The 17,781-nt window shown below is 56.3% G+C and overlaps 1 protein-coding gene across 4 annotated transcripts in view; it reads right to left on the bottom strand.

The window, feature by feature from the left end:
• Smoc2 (SPARC related modular calcium binding 2) overlaps positions 1–17,377 on the bottom strand; it is a 112,259-nt gene extending 94,882 nt beyond the window's left edge. For all 4 annotated transcript variants that reach the window (XM_042672394.1, XM_042672391.1, XM_042672395.1 and 1 more), the window contains exon 1: positions 17,254–17,377. In XM_042672394.1, the coding sequence (XP_042528328.1) occupies positions 17,254–17,337 (84 nt within the window). In that variant the 5' untranslated portion in view covers positions 17,338–17,377. The remainder of the gene's footprint in view (positions 1–17,253) is intronic.
• Between the last annotated feature and the right edge of the window lie 404 nt (positions 17,378–17,781).

The raw sequence follows: 17,781 nt of genomic DNA, 5'->3' as shown, positions 1-17,781 counted from the left end.
TCTGTGAAGCAAGGTAGAGCCCGAACCGAGGGAAATCGCAACAGGGTTCGGTCTGCCCCACTGTTGGGCAGACACTGGGCTGCTGAGCCTAGAGACACCTAGCACTTTCTTTCCCAGTTCTGGGGACTGGGTGGGATTTTTCAATGGCTTAGGGAAGGATATCGGGGCTCTAGAGCTCTCTCACTCATTCCAGTGCTCTCTCCCACAGAGGCTGGGGGAGTAGGACTGAAAGTCCCCACAGCAAGAAATCAAGGATCAGTCACAGGTAATATGCTGCACGCACGCACGCACGCACGGGCACTGGCAACAAGCTAAGAGGAGCCGCCGTCCCCTGGTGTTTCTTTACTGGTGATTGCTTTGAATTATTCATAATATTATAGGATAAATCTGTTCCACAGGGTAAGTTTGAATTGGATAAGAAGCATGTGAGCCTATAAAGAAGGCTTTAGAAATTGATTACTAATACATAAACTGCTAGCATTAAAAAATAGTGGCTTTGTTGATACACAATCCATCTGCCATTCTCTTGCCAAAGCAAATGGTTCAATGGCCTTTTGTTCCCTCACAGGTGCACAACACATCTCCAGTGAAGGCAGAATATTTTCATCAAAGATGAAAAGCCACAAAGATGACTAACCTGACTTCGGCCCCTACGAATTTGCTCACTGTGCGTGTCCGTACAGAGCTAGGGCCCGTGTGGCCATCCCCTCCCGCCCAGAGCCGTGATCAGAGGCATCTGTGATGGGGGCTGCCAGTGCTGTCTACAGTCTAACTATACAACAAAGCCAGCCACATTTCATTTATCTGTCAGCCGATGCACGTTCAGCCAGTCCCAAGTTTATCTGCTGTAAATAAGTGCCACCATGAAGATGCACACACATGGTTTTGGTGTGGACTTTTGCTTCATAGTCTCATAGGCATTAATCTAGGAATAGGTTGTGAGGTAATACATATTCGGCCTGTTTTCCAGAACAGGTGCATAATTCTACACCTCTCTCTGAAGAATGGAGGATTTTCCCACATTGCTGTCAATGTTGGTTACTGACCAATGTTGGGCTTGACGGAAGTTCAGCTTCTCACATACAACAGCCAAGTACCACGATGGACAGGCTCACGTCTGTCTCTGCACCTTCATGACCGAGTGCAGTGATCAGCCAGAGGCACATCTTTGTACTCCACAGGGAAGAGGTGAGGAGCGGAGCTAAGGACTCCAGGGCCTGAGTCAGCAGACACAGCAAGAAGCCTTGCTGAGTGATCAGAATCGGGTGGCATGATGCCGGAGCCGGATGCTGGAGCCTGGGTTATGGCTGAGCTTCTCCCCGGAGCACGGGCAGTGGCAGCCCCAGCTGCTCCTCCCACACACACAGCCATCTGGTCCTAGTTGACACCAAGAATTGAAAAACACAGGCCCGCAGGAAAATGAAACCGCGCACAGTGCAGCTTTGAAAGCTAACCAACCTTAATTGGGACTCAAAAGTATTCTCATTTAGCTCAGCTCTGGTCAAAGGTTTGGAGTCCTTGGCTTATTGTACGATGGTCTGTAATGGACCCAGACTCTTAGATCAAAAACCAAGGAAAATAAACTTGCTGATTCTGAACTTTAAGTGGTGACTTACTCTGACCAGTTCCAAATGGCCCATAACTGCAGAAATCCTGGCGATTTGTATGCATCAGAGGCTTCAAAATACTGATACTTGTGGCCCAACAGTCCCATATCCAAACAGATCTGAAGTTAAAATCAGTAATGCACTTGAACACTCAGGCACAATGTTTCTCAGTGCACTATTATTTTAATAGCCAAACATATACAGAGTAAGCTAAATCTCCAGCAAAGAAGATTGCCTTAAAAAGTTACTATAATTTCACACATTATAAACATATATAAAAATGTAGGAAATATTTGTCATATGTTTTCAGATAATATTCTGAAAATGCAAATGAAGAGTATAGGATCCTGACTTTCTAGACACTGAACCTGGATGCACTCACACATGCACAAGCAGGAATGCACACATGCATGTATGTATGCACAGATGAAGCTGCTAAGTTCTCAGGACAGAATCGTGAAATCAGCGTTTTTAGTGGGATCACAGACAGGGGCTCCTGTGAACCCCAAGGTTTTACTCCCATCCCCTTGTTTAAAGCCATTCCTTTCTGTGTCTCCTTTTAAGAAATCAGGGACTATTCAAACCCTGGGGACGATGTGGCAACATGGCCACCACGCTGGACATGGGTCAGCAGCCCTGTAGGAAAACTGTGTCCTCCATCAGAATGGTAGCGAGGCAGCTCTGCCAGCCCCCACAGAGCTGTCTGGCCGGGGTCAGGTGACCTTGCCCAGCTGAGCACGGCTACTTGCCCACTGTGAAAAGAGCACCACAGCCGGTCCAAGTCCTGGCCTTGCCATGTTGGGGGTCTCACACAAACCTAGAATCCAGCCGGGCCTGCTCCTCTGCGGCCAGCAGAGGAAGACCTGAGTCAGAACCAAGTGCACTGCAACCCTCTGCTCCACCTGCAAACTATGAGTGTGCACTGACCCGCCCAGTCCTGCACACGTGCATGTGCCCCAAGCCCCGCCCAGTCCTGCACACACAGTGTGCACCGAGCCTGCCCAGTCCTGCACACATGCATGTGCCCCAAGCCCTGCCCAGTCCTGCACACATGCATGTGCCCCAAGCCCCGCCCAGTCCTGCACACACAGTGTGCACCGAGCCCCGCCCAGTCCTGCACACACAGTGTGCACCGAGCCTGCCCACTCCTGCACACACCCAGTGTGCACCGAGCCCGCCCAGTCCTGCACACACACAGTGTGCACCGAGCCTGCCCAGTCCTGCACATGCCCAGTGTGCACCGAGCCCGCCCACTCCTGCACACACAGTGTGCACCGAGCCCCACCCAGTCCTGTGCACACACAGTGTGCACTGGCCCCGCCCAGTCCTGCACACATGCATGTGCCCCAAGCCCCGCCCACTCCTGCACACACCCAGTGTGCACTGGCCCCGCCCACTCCTGCACACACCCAGTGTGCACCGGCCCCGCCCACTCCTGCACACGTGGATGTGCTGAAGGACAACCCATCCTCCCATTCTGTCTGCCCAACCCAACCAAGGCCGAGGCCATCTTTGGAGGCAGCTGCTGGTTGTGTCCATCCATGTCCCCTAAGCTCCTCGACTTCCCCGCTCCCAGCAGATACCATCCCAGCAACCTGGGGGGAGGCGGTCAAGACCGTGGTTCAAGGCCAGCCCAGGCAAGCAGCTGGGGAGCCTTGTGCCAACAAGAGCAACTGTGAGGTGGTGGTGCCCGCGAATCCAGCTGTGCAGAGGCTACAGGAGAGGCACGCACAAGCAACAAGAGCTGGGGCACGGCTACCTACCAAGCCAGGAACCTAAGTTCAAATCCTAATGTGAAGATAACAAAGATGGACATAAGACCGAGCAGTGAGCAGCCCCGGGGAGGGGGGCAGAGGCACTATGGAAAATAACACAGTGGCCCTGCAAGGCCCCACCATCCACCCTCTGCGTGTATAGCTGAAGGAACTAAGTCAGGGTGTGAAGAGATTTGCTCATCCACAGAGCCCGGGACGGATAACCACGGTTACATCCCGGCAGGAAGCGTGGCGTCCATCCATGAGCAACTGAGCAGAGTCGGGCTCTGCACACTGGGGAGAGAAATCTGGCACACACTACAGCACGGATGAGCCTGCGGGAAATGATACTACATGAACTAAGCCAGGGATTAAAAAAAAACACAAGCGCCGTGTGGAGATACAGAGGGTCAGTGTCATGGTGTAGTCTGGGTTTACAAGCTGAAAAAGCTCTGAGTATTAGTGGCTTAAAAGTATCAATATGTTTACCAGTACTGCATGGTAAACCAAAACATGATTAAGAGCTAAAACATTTTCAAGACAGTAAATTCTTTGCATGCTTTGCTTCAGTTTTGGGAATCTTTAATAAATAGTTTGTGTGCACAGAGACCATGGTATTCTTTTTAAATTTAGCAGATATTCAACTTGTAAGTAATAAACCCTCAGTTTCTAGCAGTTTATTTCCCTTCTTTGTTTTATGCTTTTGCAAAAAAAAAAAAAAAAAAAAAAAAAGATACTGCGGTGCCTAAAATGACAAAGGCAAGAATGCAGGACGCAGATTTCCAGCTCTTTGGCGTTTGTGGCTTTAGACATATCAAACACAGCCTCATTACGAAATAAAATGTCAGGGGGGAAATCTTATGCGATACTGGAATAGAAATCCTTTTAAAAGTTTGTTTGTCCTTGTTTAAACATAGAACAGCATAATGTCAAAAGAGAGATGGAGTTTAAAATATCATGTTTGTTGCAAAACAGCTTAAATGACCGGCTTTTGTATGAAAAAGTACAGATCTTACTGGGGAGGACAGGAGGCTCTGAAGGGTGGCTGTGGTCCCGGGAACAGGGGAGCAGCAGGAGGGCCCTCTGTGTCCACAGGGGAAAGACCAGCCCAGGGGCAGCTCTGTACGTAAAACGTCATCACCGAGGTCAGCAGAGAACAAGGTTGAGAGCAGGCCATCCTCAGGGTGGCTAGGTGGGGGCTGAAGTTTGAAAACCACTGAGTGACAGCCTGTGCTCTGGGCACGGCAGCAGGCCAGGCTGGGCTCCAGGGTGGCCCCAGCCCGCCCCCTCCCCCTCCCCCGCCAGCCCACCCCTCCCCCTCCCCCCGACAGCCCTGGAGGAAGATGGAGCTCTGTGGGTATCAGGCCTGCCAGCACCTCCTCCTGGCATGTGCTCTCCCCTTGCTTTGGAGCTAATTCACTGGCGGGTTCTGGTTGAGCCAAGGAAGGTAAAAGAGGCATTTTAATCAAAGAGTAACCATGAAGAGGATGCATTTGCCTTGTAAGGACAGACAATAATAACTGAGAGGGAGGTCGATTTACAAGCTTTTGACTAGTTTAATAACATGCTCAGTAAATCTTTTAACACAACAGATATTACTTTGTACCTAAGAAAATCTAAGTCAGAATAGTCCCTAATAGCCATTTCAAAAGGAGAATAAAATCTTTGACCAACAAGGTGAAAAACTGCATAACTCCATAAGCTCTCTAACCTGAGAAGACAATTCACTGCGACACATTTCACATGCCCTAAGCTTCACCAGGAAGAAAATGCCATTTTAAGCGCATTTGATCTGGTCCTTGGCCTCTTTGCGGCAGTGTGACTTCCAGAGACACTGTCCTGAAGGATCACAGCCCCTCCCCTGCCGTACCCAAGCCGCTGGCAAGCCTGAAAGCTGGGGTCCTGGGAGATGTGTGTGGTCCCAAGTCCCACGGCTCTGTGAGCCATGCTGGAGTAGAGGAGCCTCTCCAGGCCAAAGCAGCCTCTGGAAGCGAAGACGCTGAGGCCGGCGCAGGATTTACAGCCCCACCACAGCAGGCCAGGCACCAGTCCCTGGCCAGTCGACACGTCCGGGGAAGGCCAGTGCTGGGTCTTGGCCTCTCTCCCCACCCTGCTTCCTTCCCACACAAAGCTGACATGGAAATAAACACACTGCAGGTGCGTCCCCGATGGAGGAAGAATCCATCCTCTGGGATGCACACAGAACGCCAAGACCACGTGTATGCACAAATACTATGACAAATATGCTTTGTTCTGGAGGCTTCTGGTAAGGAATGGCCGCTGGGCGGCGCGGTGGGGGGAGGCCGGGAGGGGGGATCTCATACCGATCCAGCAGACAGTGGCCTAACCATTAACCGCCCCCTCACCAAATCCTCCCAGAACAGCTTTTTAACCCTTCTCCAGCCGCCAGTGGTGGAGGCAGCCACGCATGGGGCCTGGGGAGAGCCAAGCAGGGCTTTGGGACGCCCCGCCTCCGGAGCACCTCCACCACAGCCCCCTGCAGCCCGGCCATCCACAAAGCCGGCACGTGGCCAAGGAAGTCCAAGGCAGAGCAGTGAGTTCCTCTTTATAAGTCACAGCGCAAGACAGTCATTTGTCGGCACCTACGGCCTGGTGCTCCCTGGGGCGATTCCTCCAAACGTTCCTTCCCAGCGAGAGCTGGTCCACCAGGTGTAGTGCTGCGTCCCTACAGAGACGTTCTTCCTGTGCAGATGAGAAATGTGGGTGGAGGGGCAGAAGTAGCGCGAAGCTTGCTCTGACAGCTTGAGAGGGAAGCCAGCCTGAGGGCATTTTAGGGGAGAGACACGGGAGATTATGGAAAATTGCTGCAAGAGCATGCCTACTTTTTCTTGAGTGGTCACCATAAAAACCAAGAAGGAAACAAAAAGCAAAGATGAACACTAGACTAAAAGCAGCAGCAAGAAACAGAAACCAGCGGCTCTCTTCCTCTGGCAGAGAAAGAGAGGTTCCCACTGCTGACCTCTCCGAAGGGAGCCATTTGCTCTTGCGTGTGTCTGTCCTGTGGTCTGGACAGCCCCCGGCCACCCCAGACTCTGCCACCCCAGGCTGGCTGGAGCAGAGCTCGGGGCCACATCCGTTCAGGTGGCGCTGGGTCTTGGACGCGTGCAGAGGAGGCTTCGGACATGGCATCCGGTTTGGAATTTCCATTGGCTCACAACGGCTTTTACTCTTCTTCCTCAAGACTTGAAAACACGGTTGCTCCTGAAGTTCTTCTGCGAAGCTAACTGGCACAATTGGAGGGGATCTGCAAACCATGGCAGGTGGCTGGGCGCCCTGTGCCCGCACCAGCGTTCCGTGAGTGGAGGGTTACTCTGCCACGCGTGGGCACGCGGCGTGCTTGCACGTGGCAGCTCTAGGTCACTCACAGGCACCCGCAAGCAGTAAAAGCCACGGTAGCCTGGGTGAGCGGCACAGAGACGCCACGGGGCCCACCAGGCCCACGTCCGCCCCTCGCTCTCACCGCCCACTGCGCACAGCCGGCGGTGGGCTGGCACCGCACCCAAGGGTCGCACAAGGAACTGAGCCCGCTCCAAGCGCACCCTGACCTCCACCCTCAGGCGGGCACTCCTGAGACTCACTGTCCTTGCCAGCAGCTCCGCTGCCTGGCTCACGAAGCCCTGAGGAGCCTCAGTGTCAGCCCCCGACTCCAGAGCCAGGGCCTCCCATCACCCCGACTCCGTCCCCATCACCACAACCCCACTCAAGACGGACGCCTGCCTTCTGTCCACTCCCTTCCACGGGGCGCTGTGGGACACCATTGCAGGTTGTCTCTTCGTAGGAGACGTATTTCTGTCTGTCTGTCCCCCTGTCTGTCTGCCTGCCTGTCTATGACCCCTCAGTGGTGACCATCACCCACCCCACACACAGGGTGTCACGTAGGTTCCTGCACGGCTGTGTGTAGACAGGAGGGAGAGAGAAAGAAAGAAAATCCGCTTCTCTGGGATGACTTAGGGAGTCACCAGACACTGGACAGACAAGCCTGGCACATTAAAAGAAACAGAAAGGTTAAAGTAGAAAGAAAGAGAGAAAGAGGGAAAGAAGGAAAGAAAGAAAGAGAGAGAGAGAAAGAAAGAGAGAGAGAGAAAGAAAGAAGGAAGGAAGGAAGGAAGGAAAGAAAGAAAGAAGGAAGGAAGGAAGGAAAGAAAGAAAGAAGGAAGGAAGGAAGGAAAGAAGGAAAGAAAGAAAGAAGGAAGGAAGGAAGGAAAGAAGGAAAGAAAGAAAGAAGGAAGGAAGGAAGGAAATCTGAATGGGAAGCCTCGGTTTCTCTAAATTCCTTCCGATTTTCAGATATAGGAACTATAAATGGTTTCTAAGCCATGTACCAGTGAAATCAATAGGAATGAGCATCTTGTGTAAGAGCCCATCCACATGCCATCTGACAACACCATGACTGAGAAGACGCTGGGCATCCGGTGACCATGCACTGGTAAGAATGCATCCAGAGAAACGGACGCTGAAGTCTATCCTCCCGAGGTATTACTTCCCTGAGGCTGCCAGACGGCATGATGGACAGACCACGGGGAGGCCCTGCTCAGCCCTGAGGCTGACGCTGGTTCGCTACACTTACTGCTGGTCAGGGTTGAAGCCCATCATAAAAATGGCACGTCTGAGAACTTCTACTGAAGAACCCAGAATGCATTATTAATGTAGGAAATGAGCTCATCCCACACGCTGCTCCAACAATCCACTAAACGGACCGGCTTTGTAGCCTCATATTTAGCAAGCCTAGGGCCCCAGTGGACAGCCCCACCTCACTCCCTCCCTGACTTTATTTTAAAACCAAAATTCTACTTCAATGACATAACACTCTTATCTGATATTAGGGGAGCCATACTGATTTAACATGCATAGCCCAGACAGCTAAATAAAGTCTTTAGAAACACCAGGCTTAAAAGTGTCTTTTTTTTAATTCTCCAATTTAGAAATTTACATTCTGTGTCAAATCTTTAATGCCTGGAATGGTGAACCCACACTAGTGGCAGGGCTTGGGCTAATACACCATTAAAGAACCCTAAATCCCACCTCAGGCTCCTTCCCTGGAGGAGGAAAGGCTCCGTCCTCAGGAGGGAGGAGAGAGGAGGGCAGGAGGGAGGAGAGAGGAGGGCCGGCTACCCGGCCTGGGGGCGCTGGGCAGGGTGTAAAAGGCCGAGCTAGGCCAGCAGCACAGAAAAAGAACGGATGGCCACACCTGGGATTACATCTCTGATGAAAAGGAAGATCTGCTTTTGGCAGCTCCTTCCAAAAGATAAATGTTTTCAGAGTGAAGTGCTGATCTGACAGCCGCTGGCATCCGCCCTGGAAGGAGCAGTGTGCTCAGACTCAGCCTCGCTCCCTCTCTTCGCCCTCAGGCACTTCCAGAACACACCTGTCCAGGGCTGGGATCCACAGCCACCTGGCGGGGATGTCAGGAGGGCAGGGGAAAGAGCATCTGCGGGGCACGGAGCCCCGGCGGGGCTCCCGCCCCCAGGGAGGGCACGTGTGAGGCCTGTGACCCCACTGGGCACCGTGGCGACCGTGGACGTCTCCACAAGACGCACGTGGCCTGCAGAGCGCGGAGACGCAGTCGCCAGCACGCAGAGCCAGCTGCACACCCTGCCAGCCTCCCCCGGTCACATTCCCACTCAGCATCAACCCACCACAGTGGCCAAATCGTGCACAGAAAGGCTGGGGTGGTGGCCTGAGTGAATGGGATTCATCCCACACCTGACCTGCTGAAAGGGAGCCCTGGACACCTGGCCCCGGGGGCTGGAAGGGACATGACACTGGACACTTCCATGGCTCACAGTGTGACAATGAAGCCCAAGTGCAGATCGGCTTTAAGGTGAAGAAAATACCTGCTATGACATAATCCCAGCTACTCAGGAGGCAGAGATCTGAAGATTCCAGTTCAAAGTCAGCTGAGGCAGAAAAATCTTCAATTCCAATTAACCAGCAAAAAGCAGGCGGTGTGACTCAAGTGATGGGCCGCGGGTGTGACTGAATTCCAACTCTCAGTACTAGTGCATGTCACACACACGCGTGCACGCATGCACACACACACAGAGTTAAAGAAGAGCCACTAGCATTATCCCTACTGACAGAATTTCCAAATTAGCAAGTTATTTAGCCAACCATGGTGAGCACTCACCAGGCAATGGTGTGTACTAACAACAACCCCTTTTAAAACACTGCCTGGCACCCAGGGCTGTGTGGTCAAAGGACAGGATGGTAAGCCCTGGTCAGACTGCAAACGAAGTCCTGGCGGGAACCGGGCCTGTGGGGCTGCTACGCCTCCGCCCATGAGGGATGGGGGACCTGCACCGTGGCCACAAGCCGCTCGGCAGCACCAGGCAGATCCCAGTCCCGTCTGTGCACAGCCCTCCACCGGGGCAAGGCCCACCTCAGAAGGGAGGCCTGTGCACTCCCTGCACACCTGACTGAACAAGTCAGCTCTGCGGGGCAGCCAGCGTGACAAAGCTCTGAACGCGGCCCGGCTCCCAGCCTGCCCCCCCCACTCCCGCAGCACCCCTGACGGCAGGCACAGGCACACGATGCAGCGGGGCCCAGACCAGCCTGGCCCTACGTGGCAGTGAGAAGACTCAACAGGCCACAACCAAGCCTGGTGCGTTTCTTCTGAGACAGCAGAAACGTGGACAGACGCGCTCCAAGGGAGAGGACAGGCCCTGGGTAGCAGGGCTTGGACATGGACTTGGGTTTTGTGCTGTACGCAGCTGGAGAAATCACAGCCCACTGCAGGAAGGAAACCAGAAAAGACGCAGTGAAGTCTGTGTAGCAGACACAGAGGAATCACTCTTGGGATCGGCAGTCTTGCCCGGGAAATCGGAATTATCCCGCTGTTCCTGGCAACAAGTGTGGTGCCCTGGTGCCCCGGATGTACAGCTGTCATTCCTGGAGCCACCTGTGAGCACCGAGCGGGCTGCCGGGAAGGGCCGCCTCCGGGCCGCTCCAGCCCTGCGCCCGTCCAGCTCTGGTGGCCATCTCGGGGAGCAGCCCCCCCATCACAACACAGCAGCCCTGGGTGTCACCAACTCATCCCAGCCCTGGCCTGCCTGTGGAGACCCCTCCCACTGTGGGCAGGACCTGTGGGGAGAGCCAGGCAGGAAGCACTCTATCTATCTCTATTTTTTGACTCTCAAAAGGCAAGCGGACTCTGACTGCAGCCACCGTCCACGTGTCCACTTGTTCCTGGGGCTGGTGTCTTGGTCCCTGTACAGGTAAAACACTCAGTGTGAGCAAGATCAACTTGTAACTACACTTCCCCTTGTTCTACCAAGAGATGATGAAATTCTTCTCTAAGAACCGACGACAATGTTAGAGATCCAGAACAGCTTCATGGCGCGGGTCCGGTGGAGCCCCTCGCCGAGCCTCACCGAGTCCCACCGAGTCCCTCGGAAGCTCCTCAGCAGCCTTCTGAACCATCGACCACCCACGCTACCACATCGTAGGAGGGTGCCCACTTCTGCCCTAGGCCGAGAGGCTAGCCCACAGCAGGGCTCAGCAGGCCAACACGGGAGCTGGAAGGACTCACTGGACAGCCCACAGAGAAACTTCTGCCAGGAAGTTCTGCCCGGCATAGACACGAAGAATCTCATCCTGGCATTTCAGCAGTGCTAATGAAATAATAGTAAAATGGCGATCGGAAAAAGCAAAAGGATGCGACTGTGTTAGCACAACAGAGAAAACAGTAAAGCAAGTAACGATATCAGTAAAGGAAGAGCGGAGTGCACACTGTGCGAACATTATTTCTTCTCTTAAATGCCAGTTTAACTACGAACAAACCAGAGTGTCATGTACAATAAGATCTGCATATAATTATGTCTTCTCACGGGAAATCTTTCTGACACTGCCTCTGTGTGTTGAAAATCTATCTCCAGTTGGCCAGATACTGTAGTTTCCATCTGTGTCAGGTTGGGAGCGATGGGAAGAAGTACTAAAGAGCAACACTGACCACTATGCACTGAACTCATCAACCGCTTCGTGGCGTTGAAACCCCTTTATTCAATTACTTCAAGAAAACTTTTTATTTGAGTAACTGAAAAGCGACTTCCATGTGTAGTTTTTATCAGTGTGAGTTAACTTGGTGCTGTTTATCATTGTAAAACCACCCGAGAATGTCTCAGTTTTCACTTTTGTAGTTATTTGCTGTTAGCCTGTATGGTGTGAGGGTTCAACAATTGGTTCCAAATGCCTGAATTTTCCTTGTGTGTGGGAGAGCTGGACATTGCTATGCACGTGGTGATTCAAGCTCTAAAGACCTGCGAGGAGCAGACGTGGACACTTGCCCATAACTGAGCCATGGAGAGAACAGTGTGGCTTTGGTCTGCTGATGAACTCAAACATGGAAAATATTTATTTCTCAAATCTTAGCCAACTTCAAAGTCCTAATGGGAATTCATCATGTCAGCTTCGTGTCTTCTGTGGATCACATGCCATTCACTAAAGAGGCAGGCCTACCCTTGACCTCAGCTGGACACAGAGCTTCCAGTTCTCATGAAGGCCCGGCCAGCCTGCTCTGCCTGGAGATTGGACCTGGGGTCACGAGAGAGTCGCTTGCTCTCTTCTGAACCGCCACAACCCACCCACACCCACGCTCACCCACCCACATCCACGCTCACCCACCCACACCCATGCTCACCACACAACCCACCCACACCCACACTCACCACACAGCCCACCCACACCTACCGCACAGCCCACCCACACCCACACCCACGCTCACCCCCCCCCCACACCCACATCCATGCTCACCCACCCACACCCACGCTCACCGCACAGCCCACCCATACCCACACCCACGCTCACCCACCCACACCCACACCCACGCTCACCCACACACACACACACACACACACGCTCACCCCCCCCCACACACACACGCTCACCGTACAACCCACCCACACCCACTGCACAGGCCTCCCACACCCACGCTCACCTACCCACACCCACGCTCACCGCACAGCCCACCCACACCCATGCTCACCCACCCACACCCACACCCACCCTCACCCACCCACACCCACACCCACACCCACCCTCACCCATGCTCACCCACCCATACCCACGCTCACCCACCCACACCCACGCTCACCCACCCACACCCACGCTCACCCACCCACACCCACACCCACCCACACCCACACCCACACCCACACCCACCCACACCCACACCCACACCCACGCTCACCCACCCACACCCACACCCACCCACACCCACACCCACACCCACACCCACCCACACCCACACCCACGCTCACCCATACCCACACCCACCCTCACCCACGCTCACCCACCCACACCCACCCTCACCCACACCCACCCTCACCCACGCTCACCCACGCTCACCCACACCCACAACCACCCTCACCCACGCTCACCCACGCTCACCCACGCTCACCCACCCACACCCACACCCACACCCACGCTCACCCACCCACACCCACACCCACACCCACACCCACCCTCACCCACACCCACACCCACAACCACCCTCACCCACGCTCACCCACGCTCACCCACGCTCACCCACGCTCACTGCACAATCTTCTGAAGCTTAAAGTTTATAGTTTGCTCATGACCTGAATTTCAAATCTAACTCAAAACTGAAGTGGTATTTTTCCAAATGGTTTGGTTATTAGACATATTAGACAAGTGGGCTTCTGACTTGGAAGGACTCCTCCCCACCTGACCAGCCCGTCCTCTAGCGGTGCACTAGCTCGTCTTTGCTAGTCTTCCCAGAGCAGCAAACGCATTCAGACTTGTACAGCCCAAGAAGTGGAGATGCCATCGCTCCCCTAAACATCCGACATGAGCCAGAGGAGCATCTGGAGCGGACGGTGCGTGCGCCCCAGGCCTCCGCTGCTCAGACAGGGGAGCAAGGCTCTGCTCCTCCGGGTGAGGGCCGCCAGCAGCAGGGCCTGGCCTAGACTGGCTCCCCACTGAAGTCTCCTAAACCTGAATGTGGAAACGAATGGTTCGTTTCCCCACCATTTCCCCCTTTTACAGAGTAAATAAATACAAACAGGAATGGAAATAACCATTTCAGCTTCGATGATCCACATCTCCCCTCAGACCAACAACAGCCATTTACTACAGACCCACCCTACTTGGAAACTGATGGTTCTGAATGGAAGTCCTGGGGCTGGAGGTGTGGCTGATGTGGTAGAGCACCAGCCCAAGAGTGAATACAAGTCTTGGTCTCAGGGGAAAAAGGGAAGGAGAGGGGAGGGGAGAGGAAAAAGGAGAGAGAAGAGGAGAAGGGAGGGGGAGGGGAGGGGAAAGGAAAGGGAAAGGAATGGGGAAGAGGAGGGGAAGGGAAGGGGAGGGGGAGGGGGAAGGGAAAGGGGGAACAGAACGGGGAGAGGAAGGGGGAAGGGAAAGGGGAAGGGGAAGAGTAGAGGGAGGGGAGGAGAAGGGGGAGGGGGAGGGGAAGGGGAAGGGACAGAGAAGGGAGGGGAAGGGAAGGAGGGAAGAAGGAGGAGGAGGAGAGGAAGAGGAGGGGGAGGCAAAAGGAGGGGGAGAGGAGAGGGGGAGGGGAGGGGAAGTAAAGGGGAGAGGAGAGGGCTGGAAGGGAAAAGGGGGGGAGGGGAAGGGAGAAAAAAAGGGAAGGGGAGGGGGAAGGAGGGGAAAAGGAGGGGGAGGGGAGGGAGGGGAAAAGGAAGAGGGGAGGGAAGGGAAAAGGGCAGGGCAGGGCAGGGCAGGGGAAGTCCTCTCTGGTCTGTGACCAGAAAAGACGGGGAGGGGTCCTGACCAGTGTTTCTGAGTGTGAGGATGTGGCCGGCACTGGCCCTCTGGAGGAAGGGGAACACCCCGTCTGAGATAACTTGGGCCCAGGCCTGTCTGCGGACAGGGAGGCCGCCTCCTCTCATGAGCACTTCGGGCGGACTAGGGGAGGGCGGGCGTGAAGAGGGCCACTTTCTGGGTATGGACACAACTCCACTTAGTGAGATCTGAGATGAGTCAGGTAGTTCTCGCCCCAAAGCTTACACCCTCCAGGAGAAGGATGAAGGGGCCACGTTGTTTCTCAAGGACACACACACACACTGGATCCTACGGTTGGCCTGTCAAAATTCATGTTTGGTTCTCTGTCTGTGGGAAAGTTGAAGAACTGTAATCACTCTGCTAACCAAATGTCTGTTTACTCTTTGAACAGCATAATTATGTAAAAGCAAAACAAATTACACTAGCAAGTATCCCCTAGTCTCAGTCATTTGCAAAAAGCAAAGCCACGCAGTGGGCATGGTCTGGCCTGGAACATGTCAACATCTTCGAGGGATGAAAGCCTGGATCCCGATGAGGGAAGCACCGCACCGGCACCCTGAAGACCGCCCTGGACCGACTGGAACCCAGGAGGTCACACAAGGCCTGACCGTGCCATTTCCGAAGAATGGCTTTGGTGGGAAGGAGCTAATTACCAGGCAAAGCAGACTCTCAGTGCTGGCTGGACGTGATGTCATGGTGAGTACTGCCGTGTGCTGCCACTGTGCTGTGCCCACAAAGCACCTCTTATGGAGGAGAGACGCCGCACCTCTTCACCCCAGGCGCGGCAAACCAAACACCAAAAAGGAGGACCAGTGTTCTTGTTTGTTCTGAGATGAGAACAAGGGAGTCACCAGGAGGCGACTCACACTTCCCGGCTCACACTTCCCGGCTCACACTTCCCGGCTCACACTTCCCGGCTCACACTTCCTATCGCGGCGCTTCCTGCTCCACTCAGCTCTCCTAGAGCCACAGTGCACCACGAGGCAGGAGGTCTGCTCTGATAGAGCCAAGATCCGAACGTTGTGCAGTGACACCACAGATGATGAGCGGCAGTTCCAGTGTTTGCCACTCTTTTCTATGGACCAATGGCACCAAAAATACCACGGACCAGCTGTTCTCAACAGCTGCCTTTAATCCTCGGGACCCACTGGACACACACTGATCTTTACCTCTGCATTACAGACAAGGAAACTGAAGTCCAGAGCAGCCGCTTACCTGCCTGGGCCACTCCCCACAGGGCACAAGCCATCCGCCCGTGCACAGCCCAGACTCTGTGCCTCCGAGCCACTAAGCCTTGCAGACAGGAGCCGGGTTTTTGGACAAGGACTCAGGGAACCAAGGAGTTTCGGGGGGAAAAAAACCAAAACACCAAGATAACAGAAGGTGATTTGAAAAGAGATTCGCACCAGAGAAAAATCCAGGACACCTAGCATTCACCAGCAAGCAGTCATCCAGATTTGAATCCCAGCTCCAGTGCTTTTTATCCTTACTCCATTCCTGATTTTCTAGGCTGGAGGCAGGGCAGTAGAGAACATCCCACATATTTTGTAGCCTGAAACATTCCTCCACGCAAAAGAAACGCTGCCTCATATGCAAGGTGATTCGAAGGCAGCGTGCTTTTGGAATGTGGAGAGGGAGGCACCTCATGCCGCGTAAGATCAGCTCCATGGACCCCACAGCTGGCTGGTTCCAGGGCAAGCCAGGAGATGCTGGAGCAACATGGAGAGAGGCAAGGGGTTTAAACCCAGAGGATTCCGGAAGATCACAGGAGAAAAGACAAAACCGACTGAATTTTACACTGGTCTGAGTACTGAGTGGCACGTGTGTGTGCGTGCAGGTGCACACGCACACAGGCGGCAGGGGAAGACCTCCACCCCGCTCTGTTAGGAAAGCCAAGATACCTGCACGCGGTAGCTGCGAAGACCTCCACCCGCTCTGACCCGACCTCGGCTCCTCACCTGGGCTCCCAATGACCCTCAATGCGCTTGCGCTTCAAGTGTGGGTGAGACCCTAGGCCTGTGCTTCCCGCTGTCCACGCGCGCCTCAGCCCCCTCCCCCTCTCTCCCCCCCACGCAGCCCTCCTCCAGGACCCTGGGGAGGTAAAAGACAGACGGAGTGCGTGAGAACTTCCAGGCTGCAGCTGCACTTCTAATCTGGCCCCAGAAGAATCTAAGGTATGAGCACCGCGATGAGCGCCATGGGCACCGCAGCCCCTCCGCCCCGCGCTCTTCTCCTGGGACCCACACCCGGGAAGCGCCACCCTCCTGCACCTCTAACACTTGCTCAGAACACACTTGCCAGGGATGTTTTCCTTTCTGCAGATTGCATTCATTATGGCAGCGGGCGCGCGGTTCGCCAGCGCCGGGCGCTGCAGAGCAGCCGCGGTCGGCTCAGCCTCTGGCACTGGACACCCAGGGCCACACCGCAGCCGGGAGAGACCAACGCGGGTGGGGTCCCGCTGGGCTCCCGGGCTCCTGCCTGGGGGAGGCCCGCGGGCGGGGGACCGGAGGGAAGCGCTGCGCCCCGCGCTCCCTGTCCCCGCGCCCCCGCCCCCTACGCCCCGCGCCTCGGGTCCCCGCGCCCCGCGCCCCTGGCCCCTGCGCCCCGCGCTCCCGCCCCCTGCGCCCCGCGCCCTCGCGCCCCCTGTCCCCCGCGCCCCCGGCCCCTGCGCCCCGCGCCTCGCGTCCCCGCGCCCCGCGCCCCCGCCCCCTGCGCCCCGCGCCTCGCGTCCCCGCGTCCCGAGCCCCTGCGCCCCGCGCCCCCGGCCCCCGCGCCCCGCGCCTCGCGTCCCCGCGTCCCGAGCCCCTGCGCCCTAGGCCCCCGCGCCCCGCGCAGGCTCACTAGCCGGGTCCCAAAAGGCGCCCCCGCGGAGGGGGCCGCGGGCCGAGGCGCCCTCGCCCGGCGCGGCCACAGCCCGGGGCTCAGGCCGGGTCTGCCTGGCGGGGGGGCGGCGGTCTCGGGCTCCACGCCCAGGGCGCCCGGTCGGGATGGCCCTGGGCCGGGGTCCGGCTCGCCCGGGGCTCCAGAGCCACCTGTCCCCGCGCCTCGGGGCCCCGGCGCGCGGGGAGCGCGGGCCCGGCCAGGCCGGCCTCGGGGCCCCGCGTGGGACTTACCGTGAGCGCCGAGAACTTCTGCGCGGGCGCCGGCGGCAGCAGCCCGGCCAGCAGCGGCAGCCAGCAGAGCTGAGGCGGCAGCATGGTGGGCGCCGGCCGCGCGTGGGCCCCGCCGCGCTCCCCGCCCGGCGACGCCCGCGCCCCGCGCCCCGCGCCCGGCAAGGCGACGGCGGAGCCCGCGGAGGATGCGACGCCTCGCCTGGCCTCGCCTCGCCTGGCCTCGCCTCGCCTCGCCTGGCCTCGCCTCGCCTGGCCTCGCCTCTCCTCTCCCTCAGCTCCAGGCACCCAGCCCCGCGCGGTCCGGCTGCTGTCAAATACTCTCGGCTTCTCGGTCCGCCCGCCCTCGGCGCGGCCCCGCCCGCCCCCGGCCACACCTCCCCGCCGCTCCAGCGCCGCCGCCCAGGCCGCGCAGAGGCGCTGCAGCCCGGCCCCTTCCTACACACATCCCCGCGAGCACACGGAGGGCGCACCGCGCCGCGCGCAGCGCCTGCAGGGGAGAGCCTGCACACCCACTGCACCCACCCCCCC

Source organism: Dipodomys spectabilis, unplaced genomic scaffold (assembly GCF_019054845.1).
Source record: "Dipodomys spectabilis isolate Male_0828 unplaced genomic scaffold, ASM1905484v1 ptg000702l, whole genome shotgun sequence".
Classification (NCBI taxonomy): Eukaryota; Metazoa; Chordata; class Mammalia; order Rodentia; family Heteromyidae; genus Dipodomys; species Dipodomys spectabilis.
This window is presented reverse-complemented; position numbering and strand designations above follow the sequence as displayed.